The 16,133-nt window shown below is 46.1% G+C and overlaps 1 protein-coding gene across 1 annotated transcript in view; it reads left to right on the forward strand.

Moving 5' to 3' along the window:
- Positions 1–16,133, forward strand: part of LOC132502414 (forkhead-associated domain-containing protein 1-like) — a 94,628-nt gene that overhangs the window by 39,432 nt on the left and 39,063 nt on the right. Inside the window, 3 exon segments of the mRNA XM_060118329.1 lie at positions 717–987; positions 10,169–10,278; positions 13,376–13,612. Coding sequence (XP_059974312.1) covers positions 717–987; positions 10,169–10,278; positions 13,376–13,612 — 618 coding nt within the window.

Consider the following 16,133-nt stretch of genomic DNA (forward strand, 5'->3'; position numbering starts at 1 on the left):
CAGATGAAAAAAGGTTCCCTCAATAGATATTTATGGAGCGTCTGCCAAGAATCAGATGTGGCAGATGTTGAGGATCACAGGTTAATGAGCCAGCTGGGGTTCGAGCCAGTTGGGGTGCCTGCCACCCCAGAGCTCTCGGCTTCGGGGAACAGGTGGAATGGGAGTGCCAGGGAGACACACAGTGTGGATGTGTGTGTCCTGGAGAGCTGGGCTTGAATCTCGGAGATGTGTTCATTCATTCTTTCAACCAATATTTAAGGACCTACTGTGTATGTGCCAAGGGTTTATTCTAGGAGCTGAGGATACGGTGCTGAGCAAGGTAGACAAAAAGCTGTCAGCCTCTCAGAGCTCAGAGGTGGCGTTGTACCAGCTCAGACGCTCACTGCCAAATCTGTGATCCTGGGAAAGTCACTAGGTCTTGCTCAGCCTCGGGCTCATCACAGAGCATCAGGGGTATTAAATGAGGTAATGCATGTGAATCTCTTGACTGGGTGCCTGGCACGAAGGCTGCACCCAATAAATGGTGGTGTGATAGTGTGCAAGGTGACCCATGGTGGGGACCGCCATCCCACATTTGGGGAGAGTGTGGGAGGGATTCTTGGGAGAAGTGACTTATACGCCGAAATCTAGGGTAACAATTATGTCACCGGGACAGAAAGGTAAAGACCACCCCAGCTGCTCGTAAACTCCCCTGACCCTCTTGTCTGCCCCTGCAGGTCTCCTTCCCATGGGTGAGGGGCCCAGCACCTTGGCCAAGGCCACAGCCACCTTGGGCCACCCAGCAACTGAACCAGTCACCCTCACCACCAAAGACCCCCTTCTACCCAGGCACCTGGTCAGCGCCAGTGCAGAGGAGCAGGACGCAGGGGTCCCCCGAGCCCCCCATGGTCCCACCAGCCTCCCACAGGCAGCACGTGAGTGCCAGCGAGAAGATGTTCTCCTTCGGGGTGGACAGAGCCGCCCACAGCGTTCCCATCATCAGGCAAGGTACTCATGGGCGTTTCCTTGGCGGCTTAGTGGAGGGGCTTTTGCTAGGAGGATGGGTCTCAGTTTCTGCTTTCCCCTTTTTTTTTAAATTTTTATTGAGGTGCCGTTGATTTACAGTGTTGTGTTAGTTTCAGGTATGCAGCACACTGAATCTGTTCAACATATACATTTGTCCACTCTTTTTTAGATTCTTTTCCCATATAGACCATTACAGAGTATTGAGGAGAGTTCCCTGTGCTATCCAGTAGGTCCTTCTTAGTTATCTCTTTTATGTATAGTATTGTGTATGTCAATCCCTCTCTTCCAATTTATCCCTCCCCCCTCTTATTCCCGGTAACCATAAGTTTATTTTCTACATCTGTAACTCTATCTCTGTTTTGTAGATAAGTTCATTTGTACCTTTTTTTAGATTCCACATATAAGCAATATGGTATGATATTTGTCTTTCTCTGGCTTTTGCTTATGTTCTCTGGTTCTGAAGTAGAATATATTCAAATGTGAAAAAATTGGGATAAGCAGAAAGTTAGAAAACAGTAAAAGATAAGCTGTCACCCTTATCACCAGAATCCTCCCTGTTGACTTTTTGGTACAAACTCCTCCAAGACTGTGCTCTGTCCATCTGCACACGTCAGTACCTCTGTGGTGAGTGTGTGTGTGTGTGTGTGTGTTTGTACATATATATGAATATATATGAATCTGTATCAGAATCTAAATTTATATACTTCAACTCAGATGTACAGGCATATTGGTAACTGAAATCCCTCTTGCCTTAAGAGGTTTTTAAATATTTTATTACCATTTTACAGGTAAGAGGAGACTGAGGCTTATGGAGAAAATTACTTCTCCGGAGGTTATGTATTCAATCTAACCTAAAATAACGCTTTTCGGTCAAATTTAAGGCTGGTTATCTCAGTGACTGTCACTCACAGCCTGGTCACTTTGGGGACACACAGCCATCAGGGTTTCCTTCTCCCCCCTGCCCCCCAGAAGGCCTCATGGCATTTGGGGAGGAGACTTCCTGTCTTTCACCATCCTCTTGGCCTTGCCAGGCTTACTGGCAGAGTAGCTGGGTCGACTTAGTCCCTGGCATGATTCCCAGGTTTCTTCTGTGGCCACTGGTGTGAAGGTCCCATTCTCTGTTTTCTGCGTCCCAGCCCCAGACCCCTCTGAGTCCCCAGGTCTCTCGATGCCTCCACACCCTTCCCTGGTCTCACTCAGGACCACTCACCTAGTCACTTCCCTCAACCATTCAAATAATAGTTATTATACTGAAATAAACAGACTAAGGAGCAAATGAAATGTATCTCTGCAGTTTACATCATCATCATCATCATCTAAGGAACGCTCATGTACCAACCACCCAAGTTAAGAAATTACTCAGCCATTTCCCCCTAGCATTTTTTTTAAAACTTAATTTTATTTATTTATTTATTTATGGCCGTGTTGGGTCTTCACTTCTGTGCGAGGGCTTTCTCCAGCTGCGGCGAGCAGGGGCCACTCTTCATCGCGATGTGCGGGCCTCTCACCATCGCGGCCTCTCTTGTTGCGGAGCACAAGTTCCAGACGTGCAGGCTCAGTAGTTGTGGCTCACGGGTCCAGCTGCTCCGCGGCATGTGGGATCTTCCCAGACCAGGGTTCGAACCCGTGTCCCCTGCATTGGCAGGCAGACTCTCAACCACTGCGCCACCAGGGAAGCACCCCCCCAGCATTTTAATGTGAAAACTTTCAAACATACAGCAAAGCAAAAAGAATTTTACAGAGACAGCTCTCCTCCTAATTCTACCGCTAACACTTTGCTGTACTCTTTATTACATTTCTGTCTACCCATCCTTCTTGTCCTGCATTAATCCATCTTATTTTTTGGGTGCATTTCAAAATAAATAGCACACATCTGTGGTCCTCCCCCTAAATGTTTTAGCACATATACCATTAACTAGAACTCAACATTTTTTGTCTCCTTCATGTAAAATGAACACACAATGTGTATTAGTTATCATGATTGCATAACCAATTCTCCCCAAACGTAGCAGCCTAAAGCAAAATCAAACATGTGTTATCATCTATACGGTTTCTGTGGGGTCAGGAATTTGGCAGCAACTTAGCAGGATGGCTGCGGCTCAGGGTCCCTCGTAAGGCTGCAGTCATCTGAAGGCTTGACCTGGGCCAGAGGATCCACTTCCAACACGGCTGCTCACATGGCTGTCAGCAGGAGGCCCCGGTTCCTCACCACATGGGCCTCCCCAGAGAGTGGCTCGAGCGTTCTCAGGACACGGCAGCTGCTCCTCCTGAGCAAGTGATCCTGGAGAACAAGATGGAAATGGCAACATCTTTTGTGACTAAGCCTCAGTAGTCATGCTCTGTCATTGTTGCAATATCCTGATGGTTACCCAGGGCGTCACCCTCCATTGTGGGAGAAGACTACACCCGGGCCTGAAGACCAGGAGGCGGGGATTATCAGCAGTCATCTTGGAGGCCGGCTACCACAGCCTGCCCTCGAGTCCTCAATGATTCACACTCCTCCTCCTCTCTCCCGAGGCCCCCCAAAATCTCACCCCAGTAACAGCCTCGGCTCCAATTCCAGAATCTCGTCTAAATCAAGTCCAGGTACAGAGGGGGCTCATGGGTGTAGTACCTTACGTTCAGCTCATCAAGTGCTACTTCCAGAAATCTGAAGACCTCTGAACCAAGGGTCTGTCGTCACACACCCAGCACATATTGGTGGGACAGACATAGCGTCACTGCTCCATACACTCCTCTTGTTCCAAAAGAAGAAAACCAGGGAACACACAGGAGCCCCTGGCCCAAAGCAGTTCTGAAGTCCAGCTGGGAAAATACCGGCAGTTCCTTGACTGGGCTTCAGTCCAACTCTTGCCCAGAAATGACTTTCCAGGGCTCTTGGCTCTGCCCCTGGTCCCTGAGCTCCACATTCGGAGTCGTCCTCCCTTTCCTATGAAAGGTGTCCCATGGATGTGGCTGCATAGTTTTATAGCCTGCTTCCTGCCTGTAGAAGCTTGGGGGTCCAGACGCTTCTTTGACTTTTGTGGGTCTCTGTCAGTCTGAGTTGGCAGTGCTTCTTATTGGGGTTCATCCTATTAGGCAAAACCCACGCCCACAGACTTTTTTTATCACAAGCCCTTCCACCAGGGGCTTCTGCAAAGACTGACAAAGGACAGAAGCTTCTTAGAAGCCCAGTTCTTTGACCGAAGGGTTCTCTTGGACACTGCCCTGGATCTGTATTCTTAACAAAGGATTTTACAACCACACCCTCAGCTTCTTCTCTAGACTGTGATTTCTTGAGAGTGCCGTTGATTTGATCTTTGCCCAGAACCTGTTTCTTACATTTCATTTGCCACCTGGAGAGGCAGGGAATTTTCAAGCCCAGAACATTGCCCTGATTTAACAGCCCTTCCTTTAACTGTCTCTCCCCCTCACATTTCACTATAAGTAGCAAGAAGTAACCAGGCAGCACCTTTCAAGAGTCTGTCTGGGACTCTCTTTAGCTTGTCCACTCAGCCTCATCACAAACATTTTCTACCTTACTCATGACCACAGGCAATTTGTTAGGAAACCTTCTGCCACCACCTAACAAGGATCCCTTAACCCCAGTAGCATTTTCCTCAGTTTCCTGGAACCCTTCCCTCACGGCCTCCTCAAAGGCCATCGGGCTTCTACTAAGACTATTCAGGCTTTCTCAAAGACTCTTGGCCAAAGTCCTCCAGCTTCTGGCCACTGTTCCATCCCAAACCACACCACATTTTAGGGTTTTTGTTAAATTTTGCACCACTCGTGGTGCCCAAACCTGTATTTGCTACTTATTGTTGCATAACAAATTACTGCAGGATGTAATGGCCTAAAACAACAGTAACCATTTATTATCTCATAGTTTCTCTGAGTCAGGAAGTTGGGAATGGCTTAGCTGGGGGATTCTTGCTCAGGATTGTCCATGAGGTGGGAGTCATGGTGGTGGCTGGGCTGTGGTCCTCTGGAGGCTTGTCTGGGGCTGCAGGACCCACCTCTAGGATGGGTCACTCCCATGCCTTTTGGTAAGAGGCCTCAGTTCTTCACTAAGTGCACCTCTCCATACGTTGCTTGAGCATCCTCAAGCTGCCAGCTCCTCCAGACAAGTGGTCCTAGAGAGTGAGGCAGAAGCTGCAATGTCTTCTAGGATCTAAGCTCAGGAATCAAACTGTGTCATTTCTGCAATATCCTTGGTTACATAGAGGAGCTTTGTTACGGACTGAATTGCATTCCCCCAAAATGCATATGCTGAGGCCTCAATCCCAATATCGCAGAATGTGACCATATTTGGAGATAGTGTATTGAAATAGATGAGTAAGTTCAAATGAGATGATTGGGTGGGCCCTAATCCAAGGGCTGGTGTCCTTGTAAGAAGAGAGAGAGAGACGCCAGGGATGCACGTGCACAGAGAAAAGGGCATGTGAGGACACAGCAGGAAGGTGGCCGTCTGCAAGCCAAGGAGAGAGGCCTAACCCTGCCCACACCTTGATCTTGGACTTCCAGCCTCCAGAACTGTGAGAAAATGAATTTCTTTTGTTAAGACCTCCTGTGGTGTTTTGTTGTGGCAGCCCCAGCTAACTAATATAAAGTCCATCCAGTATTGGAGAAGATGATGCAAGGGTCTGAATACCAGGAGACCAGAGTCAGTGGGGCCATCTTGGAGACTGGCTACCACACCATGAAAGGTGTAGATGTTGAGTGTGCTCATTGAGTTTTGATGGTCGTGTACACCTATGTAACCCAAACTCCTATCAAGATATAGAACATTAGCATCACCCCAGAAAGTTCCCTCATGTCCCTCCCCAGTCAATTCCCAGCCCCAGGCCCCAGAGGCACCCACTCTTCTGAACTCTTTTCCCGCCAGGGATTAGATATTCCTGTTCTAGAATCTCAAGTACACAGAACCATGTAGTACATGTTCCTTTGTGGAATGCTTTTTTCACTCAGCATAGTATTTCTGAGATTCATTCATTTTGTTGTATGGATCATGTTCTGTTTTATGAACATATATACAGGGTTTTTGGGGTTGTTTTTTAATGCGTCCTTTGGATACATGGCACATGGGCTGTTTCTTTTCTTTTTTTCACTCCGCCATTTAAATTTTTCCACTGTAATCACCGGTTTCTCCAGTGCCATGCTGAACTTGGGGCTTCTGTGAAGGACTTGGATTACCCCTGGAGAAATGAAGGATGAGTCGTATGGCTTAGAGTCCCTCACATCTACCTGGGCTCTATCTCCTCAGCCTCTCAGCCAGGTCTCATGTTTCCAAACGTTTGCCCTCATTCCCCTGACTCTCTCCCCATCCTCAGCAAAGGACTTTCACCTTCCCGTGTCATGGGGAGTTCCTTTCTGTCTGGGCCTCTCTACTCCACGCTTTAGAGAATACTCTGTGCTCCAGTCCTCCATGCTGTCTCTTGACAGAAAACACCTCTTTTTAAGGGTTCCGAGAAAGCTCTTTCCTCTCTTAGCAAAGCTGGGCTCTTCCAATTAAATTGGTTTACTGTTAAACTGTCACCTTGCTTTAGACTTGAAAAATTTTATTTGAAAACCCAAAGCCAAGGATTTATTTACTGCAGATCAGGTCAGGGTTTCTCAATCTTGGCACAGTGACATGTGGGTCGCATAACTCCTTGTTGTAGGATCTGTCCTGTCCACTGTAGAATGCTTAGCAGCATCCCTGACTCCTACCCACCAGAGATACCAGTAGCAGCAGCACCACCACCACCCCCCCTAACTGTGGTACTGAAAAATGTCTCCAGACATTGTCAAAAATGAAAACGTCATTTTGCCTGGGGGAAAAATCACCCTGTTCTAGTTAATACTCATCCTTCCTTTACCACAAGGCAATAAAACGTCAGCTCCAAGGCCAAATCTTAATGGCAAGAGCTCATGGGAGGTGGGGAAGAATTACTGAGAAAAGAAAATATGTGGAGTGATTTATTAAAATAGCATCTTGATTCATATATATATATATATATATATATATATATATATATATATATATATATATATATATATATTCCCAATAATGGGATCATATGAACCTAACATAGATAACCTTCTTTTTTTTTCTTTTTTTGGCCGTGCCGCTCAGCTTGCAGGATCTTTGTTCCCCAGCCAGGGATGGAACCTGTGCCCCCTGCAGTCGAAGCACAGAATCCTAACCACTGAACTGCCAAGGAATTCCCTACCTGATTTTTAAAATTCAATAATATGTCATAAACATCTTCCCACTTCAATACATGACTGCATAGTGGTTAAAAGCATAGGCTCTGAATCCAACAAACTTAGGTTCATCCCTTGACTCTACCACTTACCAGCTGTGTGTCCTTGAGCAGGTGACTTGACGTCTCTGTGCCTCATATCTCTCACATATAAAATGGAGATGGGAATAATAATGCCTATCTCACTGGGTTGTTATGAAGACGGAATCGTATCCTGCGTGTAAGTGCTGAGCACAGCGCCTGGTGCACAGCGAACATTCAGTAAATATTAAATTATTTAAAATTTTAATATTTAAAATTTTAATTTTAATAATTTAAAATTTTAATGTTAAAATTTTAAATTATTAAAATTTAAGTTATTACCTAACCATGATTGTTATTTAACTTTTATTTACAACTTACAATGTCTGAAAGACACAGTTAAGGTGCACACATACTGCCCCTGCTGCAGACTGGTGATTATTGGAGCGCACCAGGACAGCTGGGGGTTGTTAAAATATTAAAGTAACTCCCCTGCCATTTGGCCAACAGCTCATGCACGAAAATTCTTAAAGTGCCTGCATCCCCATATCTGCCGTCCCACCGCCCCAGCCCTCCCGACCCTCCCTGGGGCTTCTCCCCACTGGGACCTCCGAAGGATCCAGCAGCTAGAGTTAAGCCAGTTTCTTCATACATGGCCCTTAGGTTCTTTCTGATAAATTAGAGTAGCCAGTAAAGAAGTTTGGGGTGGGTGAGGGGTAACTGCTCCAGCACCTCCCTTCCTGGGTGTAAGGAAAGCGAGTCTCAGAGCAAATTCTAGCCCCACAAAGGCTTTGAGTAAACACACCTTTCCCAGTAAAGGGACCCCATCGATCAGCCTGTTCTGTAAGTTTGATGAAGTCCCTCCTCCGGCCATCATCTTGCAGGGAAGCGTCCCTCAAGACAGCCACAACAGGGTCGCAGAGGCAGCCGGAGTCACCCCTAGAGATGGCATCAGACGCCAGAGCTCTAAGCTGAGACTGGACAGGGGCCCAGTTAGGGTCAGACCCCGAGGCCCTCCCTGGCGACACAGGCCAGGCAGTACCATCCTCCAGTGGGAGCCGATTTCTTGAGGAATCTGAAAACAGATCAAGTCTTCCTCCTGAAAATTCAGTTTCCAAATTCAGATGCGCAATCAGTGTAAAATAAACCCCAGATTTCAAAGGCTTCATGCCTCGAAGAAAAAGAATATAAAATATCTCCATATTTTTTGTCGATTACGTGTTGAAATGATATTTTTTTAATGTATTGGGTTAAATCAAATTGATCATTAAAAAATTCATCTCTTCTTTTTACCTTTTTAACGTGACTACTAGAAAATTGAAAATTGCATTCTGTAGCTCCCATTATTTGTCTATCAGGCACTGCTGCTGTAGTCAGTTAGGACTTAGCTGCTCAGGATCCAAGAGAGTGAGATGGGGGCAGTGAGCTTCAAATAAAAGTTTTCTAATCATGGACCTAGTTGGGGAGGTGGAAGGAGAGAAAATGGGCAGCTGCTGAAGTTCCAGGCCCTTCTGTTCCTCACGCCCCAGGAAACACTGTGGCCAGGGCTGCTCATTCAACACGCAAGGCTGTGCATTCTCCGGGCACCACAGGCCATCAGCTATGTCCACTAGAGGTTCTGGGGTCCACAAACAGGTTTGAGACCTGGCTGGGGGGCAGGAATCTTTGACTCTAAAATGCATAAATAAAAAATGCAGAAGCAAAATGAATAAATGATGAATGTCCACAAACATGATAGTGCGTGCTTCATTCATCATTAATGTTAATACTCATTAAAGTTTCATCACCACTGAAAACAATTTGTTCAGTTTCTCACTTCACAAGAAGATAAGAATGTGCAGTGACTGTCCAGAAACCATAGTCACTTGGAAATTTAAAATACGCTGCTTGGGCCCAAGTGATCTCACACGTAGAATTATAGAAATCTTTACAAACGTTTCTACACCAATAAAAAAAAATGTATTCAGTGTTGATGTGAGTGAATTGCGAGATGTCTGATGTGATCCAGAGTGGGGCCCCCAAACACAATGCCATACTCCCCAAAAGTCATATAAACAGGCCTTGTAATATTGGGGTAAATAAGAAAAAAATTAGGAAAGCTTAAATGTCTCTCAAGTGGATCGTAGTTAAACACGTTTGGCACACTTGTACAGTGGACCACAACGCTACCCTTGAAAAGAACCCAGTACAGCCTCAAATACTGACATGGGAAGATGTTTTTGATATTGTTAGCTGAAAAGTAAGCTGGATAAGAATCTCTATCATGTAAATGTATTTTTGTTTTTTGAAAAGATATGATTGCAATAAAAAAAATATAGCTAACGTTTAGTGCTAAATGCTCTACATGAGGGGTCAGCAAACTTTTCCTGTAAAGAGCCAGATAGTAAATACTTTAGGATTTGTGGGTCACATGGTCGCTGCTGCAACTACTCAGCTCTGCCTTTGTAGCTGGGAAGCAGCCATAAATAATATGTAAATGAATCACTGTGGCTGTGTTGCAATAAAACTTTATTTACAAAAATAGGCAGAAGGCCAGATTTGGCTGCAGGGCCATAGTTTGCCAACCCCTGCTCTATATCATTATTCTATTTAATCTCCAGATAGCCCTTTATAGCAGAGACTATCAGTGATCCTAAATTATGTATGTGGAAACGAAGGCTTAGAGAGAGCAAATGACTTGCCCAAGGTCATCAGCTCTTATGCGGCATAGAAAAATGTCTGGAAAGAGACACAGCACAGGGCCTCAGTGCAGTTAACGCTGGGGAAGAGAAATGAGGCAGGTCTTACCCTTTCCAGTCCTCCTGCAATGCTTTCAGTGCATAAGTCTCATGAATGGGAAGGTGAATCTGAAAATATTCTTTAGGACTTTGGGGAAACTCACAGTCTCCTCTGCATTCTCTGTTGAACTTGTGTGTTAGTGTGGACCAACGCGGCGGAACTGTCGGAACAATCAGTGGCCGAGGAAATTCCTGGGGCAGAGCCCTACAGAGAAATTTTTGTGGACCAGGACCTGTCCCAGTACGATACGGTGAGGGGTCTCGGGGAAGCACAGAGCTACAGCAGCAAGAGGGACCTTGGTGAGATTGCCACTGCCTCTTGTTCTCTGTGTCTCAAGGACTGTCCCTTTTTCCTACTTCCAAGAAACCACCTCTTCCTCCCAAGACATTCAGCCAGGTTTGGCCACTGCTCATTTTATCCCAAATAACATCTACAACTACAAGGTACTGAGCACCTACTGTGTACTGGGCCATGTTCTGTGCACTTGACATTTATTAGCTTGTTAATCTTCACCATCTTCAAAATAGATTTTATCACCCTCACTTTGCAGATGAGGAAACTGAAGCTCAGAGAGGTTCAGTAATGTGTTCAAGGCTGTCCAATGCAAGGAACAGTGTTAGGATTCAAAGCGAGGTCTGGTTAGCTTCTCAGCGGGTACTTCTAACTCCCACACAGTAATCACTTGGTCAACCTTCAGTGATGGAACAGTGATGCAAAAACACATTCCTAGCAGGAGGAAGTGAGCCCTGAAGTCAGGGAGGCGTGGGCCAAGAGACTCGTTAAAGAACCAGAGAGGTTTAAAGCAGGGATGCGAGCAGAACAGGTGGATTCAAGCCATCCTGGGAAGGGCCCAGGTCAATTTCTCCCCACTTAGACACGACTTGAAAGTTACTGTAAAAGAAGCAGTCTATAATATCTGGCTTTCCTTCATGGCCAGGACCTGCTCCTGCAGCAATTCTCAGAGTTTGTGAGGAGCAGACCTACCTGGGGTTCTTGTCAGACACGGAAATCCAAACCTTCAGGAGGCAGGGGGTTCCAACCCAGGCATCCTGGGACCAGACTCTGCAAAATGTTGCAGAAAGGCGAGAAGCCACGCTCAGATTCTGTATTTATCGCTGTGGAACAAGCCATCCCAAAACTTAGCAGCTTCAAACAGCAATTCATTATTCCCCAGAATCTATGGGTTGACCTGGAAGGTTCCTTTGCTCACGTCCCCTGGCCTCACTCATGCGGCCTCAGTCAGCCGCTGGCTTGGCCAGTCTGGTGGTCGGTCTCCATTGGCCTCCTTCCCACATCTAGGGCCTCAGCCAGGACGCCTGGACTGGTGCGCCCCTTTGTGCATGTGGTTTTTCATCACAGCATGGTGGTCTCAGGGTTCCCAGGGGGCCAGAGCAGAAGCTGCACAGCCTGTAAGAACTTGCCTGGAGATCATGCAGCATCACTTCCACTCCATTCCGTTGGTTAAAGCAAGTCACGGGGCCAGCCCAGACTAGAGGTTGGGGAAATAGACTGGATGGCAAAACTGCAAAGTATTTGTAGCCATTTTTCAACCTGCCTCAATTTTAACTTGGAAAGATAGTGCAACCTCTATAATTTTTTTCTATTTATAGAAAATTTTTATAAGCCATTTATAATTTTTTCTATTTATAATAGAAATAATTCTTTCTATTTATATGCCGTTTATACCCTGACTTGCCAGGACTCCTTCAAGTGACAATAAATAAATTAGGTTGAGGGGGAGCATTGATTAGCTCATCTTATTGGAAAATTTAAAGGGCCACTAGCTTCAGGTATGGCTAGATCCAGGAGCTTGAATAATGTCATCAGAACACCTCGCCACTACCAACCTCTCCCCTCTGTTTCCCTCAGTGTCTGGCTTTCTACATAAGGCTGGCTTTGTGTGTTAGAAAAGACAAACTCAGGCAAACAAGCCTACATATTTAAAGTTTATGATCCAACAGAAGGCAAGATCCTCTCCCTCTGTAATCGATATGTGAAATCTCTGATTGACCAGCTTGGGCCACATGCACATGGGGAGGTGGGACAGGAAGGAGCAGGGCACATGACTGACAGTCCTACCCAGACCCCATGGAAGGAGGAACTCTCCCTCCAAGAAGGTCAAGGGGACCCTCACCAGGAAAGCAGAACCCACAGCTGTCCACTGCCCTCTGCAAACTTCTTATATTCCAGCACTGGCACGGGGCCTGGCATTTAGGTGCTGCCCGATGAATGTTTGTTGCATGAAAAATGAATAAGCACCTGGCTGATCATAACAGGGTGAAACAGGGGAAACTGCCCAGGAGTAGGGTATATGTCTGATGCTCTCTCTTGAAGTTTTGCCACCAACTTTCACAAGGACCCAAAGGAAAGCCCCTGGCAGCAGCTGGCAATGTCAGACAGGCTTTCTCATGAGCTAGACCCTGTCCTTCCCCAGGTCACAGAGCTAGCAGGTCGTGAGGCTGACTGGACGGCTCTCCTGGGAATGAGCTGGCCCAGAAATTGCCCGTTTACCTCCTCCTGTGACTGCTGTGGAAAAGGCCTCTGGGGAATTTTTTCTTCTTCTTCTTCTTCAGTTTTTCTGACATTTTATTGATAACGTCTGGTGAGAGGTTTGGGGGAATTTTTCTTTCCTTTTTTGGAAAACCTAACCAATTCTTTGGCTGCAGAGCTTTATCACTGGAGAGATGGAGGACAGGGTTAATTATACCTGTGGGTACAGTCTACCAGCAATTTTGTTTTTCCAGCCAAAAGTTTACATGAGCCCATGCAAATAAATCACTATTCCTGTCTCATTTACTTTCCAGATTGAGTTACCTGGAAAAAATTCATACATGAATAGCCAAAAGAGGCAGGAAATATTAGAAGAGAGGAAAGGGAAAACAAATAGTTCAGAATGTTTTAAGTTAAAAAAATAACCCTCATTATAAGCAGAATGTGGTCAAACAGAATGTTGTTTTCCTAACTACCTTTCCTAGGTCCCCAGTGTGCTAGGCTGAATATTATAAATGAAAACATTCTAAGTAAACTTTCTAGCAACAAAAGTTCTCAAGTGGGATGGTTGTTCTTAATATGAAAGTCTAATTCTCGGGGAAAGGAAAGTTTCCGTACCTGTGAGGTACAGACATCCATTACAGGAGTCTATATACAAGTACCTCATTTTAACCCAATTCTTGTCTCTATGAGATTTTCCAAGTGACAGAGATAGCCTTGAAAGTCTGCTTTTCCCCTCCCTGCCTGCCCTCACCTTCCCAAAGAATGATACCATATTTTTCCTGTGTTTCTTTAAATGGGCTCAGCCTTACACCCAGACCCACACCTAGTAAATTTCCCATCTGGCCTCCACCCAGGATGAAATAATTCTGCTGCTGGGAAAAGAAGTCAGCCGTCTCTCCGATTTTGAACTTGAATCTAAATACAAAGACACGGTGATAGCAAGCCTGCAGAACGAAGTGGCCAACCTTAGGCAGAAGCTGTTGGAAACAGCCGCCTCCAGGCAGAAGGAGAGGGTGATCCCGCCCAAGTTTCAGGTTCTGCATGAAGAGGACGATGCCCAACAGAGAGAGATCCAGAGCCTGAAAAACCAGGTAGGGCTCAGAGACAAGTGGGTCGGGGCCTTGGGGTCACAACACAGGGTGACAGCTCTCAGCTAGAGCCTGGGGGAGCCACCAGGGTAGTTAGAAATGGGCAGTGAGCACAGCATGGTGAAGAGTGAAGATCCAGGGAGTGAAGGGTTGGCAAGTTTCTAGCCTTGTAAGAACAATATTAGATTTGATTAAGTGCCTACCATGTTCAGGCCCCGGTGCAGGTGCTTTGGGTGCATTAACTTATTTATTTATTTATTTATTTATTTATTTATCTATTTATTTATTTATTTAATGTATTTATTTATGGCTGCATTGGGTCTTCGTTGCTGTGCACGGGCTTTCTCTAGTTGCAGTGAGCAGGGGCTACTCTTCACTACGGTGAGTGGGCTTCTCATTGCAGTGGCTTCTCTTGCTGCAGAGCATGGGCTTCAGTAGTTGCAGCATGAGGGCTTCAGTAGCTGTGGTTCGCGGACTCTAGAGTGCAGGCTCAGTAGTTGTGGCCCACGGGCTTAGTTTCTCCACGGCATGTGGGATCTTCCTGGACCAGGGCTCGAACTCCTGTCCCCTGCATTGGCAGGCGGATTCTTAACCACTGCACCATGAGGGAAGTCCCCTCATTAGCTATTTAAACCTCAGTCTTCTGACACATGCCATTCTACAGATGAGGAGACGGAGGCACGCTCAGAGATGCCCAGGAGCTTGTTACAGCTTGCACAGCAAGTGAGAGGCAGTGATGTGATTTGGGCTCAGCTCTGCCACCTTGTACACCTCATGCTTTCACACCCACTTTGCATTTCCACCCAACTCCTGTCGCTTCAGTGACCACTTCTCACACCCAACCGGACCCAGCCAGAAAGAGCTGGAGATGGGGAGAAGGAACCCCACAGTGTTCAAAACACTGAGGCCTTTATCAAACCCTGAAGGCACAGCTGCTGGTTCATTTATAGGGAATTTCACCAAAAAATCTCCACCCAGAATGTCTGGATTTACCAGTCAACTTCCTTCCTCCTGAAACTAAATCCAAAAGAAAAAAAAAATTTTTTTAAGTTTTAAAGAACTACTTTAAAATTGGCCACTGATCTTGTACATGAATTATATCTCAACAAAGTTGATAAAAAAGCAATTGGTCATTGATGAATTTTGGCCTCAGTGCATAATTCTGCTTAAAACCATAGTCAGATTTGGTTCAACATGGCGGAGTAGAGGGACATGCTCTCACTCCCTCTTTCGAGAACACTGGAATCACAACTAACTGCTGAGCAATCATTGACAGGAAGACAATGGAACTCACCAAAAAAGATACCCCACATGCAAAGACAAAGGAGAAGGCGCACGGAGACAGTAGGAGGGGCGCAATCCCAATGAAATCAAATCCCATCACTGCCGGGTGGGTGACTCACAAACTGGAGAACACTTCTACCACAGAAGTCCACCCACTGGAGTGAAGGTTCTGAGCCCCACGTCGGGCTACCCAACCTGGGGGTCCGGCAATGGGAGGAGGAATTCCTAGAGACTCAGACTTTGAAGGCTAGTGGGATTTGATTGCAGGACTTTGGCAGGACTGGGGGAAAGAGAGATTCCACTCTTGGAGGGCACACACAAAGTAGTGTGTGCATTGGGACCCAGGGGAAGGAGCGGTGACCCCCATAGGAGACTGAACCAGACGTACCTGCTCGTGTTGGAGGGTCTCCTGCAGAGGCGGGGGTAGCTGTGGCTCACCAAGGGACAAGGACACTGGCAGCAGAAGTTCTGGGGAGTATTCCTTGGCAGGAGCCCTCCCAGAGTCTGCCATTAGCTCCACCAAAGAGCCCGGGTAGTCTCCAGTGTTGGGTCGCTTCAGGCCAAACAACTAACAGGGAGGGAACCCAGACCCACCCATCAGCAGACAAGCAGATTAAAGTTTTACTGAGCTCTGCCCACCAGTGCAACAGCCAGCTCTACCCACCACCAGTCCCTCCCATCAGGAAACTTCCACAAGCCTCTTAGGTAGCCTCATCCACCAGAGGGCAGACAGCAGCAGCAAGAAGAACTACAATCCTGCAGCCTGTGGAGCAAAAACTATATTCACAGAAAGACAGAAAAGATGAAAAGGCAGAGGGCTATGTAACAGATGAAGGAACAAGATAAAACCCCAGAAAACAACTAAATGAAATGGAGATAGGCAACCTTCCAGAAAAAGAATTCAGAATAATGATAGTGAAGATGATCCTGGACATCAGAAAAAGAATGGAGGCAAAGATCGAGAAGATGCAAGAAATGTCTAACAGAGATCTAGAAGAATTCAAGAACAAACAAACAGAGATGAACAATACAATAACTGAAAAAAAAAATACACTAGAAGGAATCAATAGAATAACTGAGGCAAAAGAACGGATAAGTGACCTGGAAGACAGAATGGTGGAATTCACTGCTGAGGAACAGATAAGAAAAAAGAATGAAAAGAAATGAAGACAGCTTAAGAGACCTCTGGGACAACATTAAACACAACAATGTTCACATTATACGGGTCCCAGAAGGAGAA

Source organism: Mesoplodon densirostris, chromosome 2 (assembly GCF_025265405.1).
Source record: "Mesoplodon densirostris isolate mMesDen1 chromosome 2, mMesDen1 primary haplotype, whole genome shotgun sequence".
NCBI classification, from domain to species: Eukaryota; Metazoa; Chordata; class Mammalia; order Artiodactyla; family Ziphiidae; genus Mesoplodon; species Mesoplodon densirostris.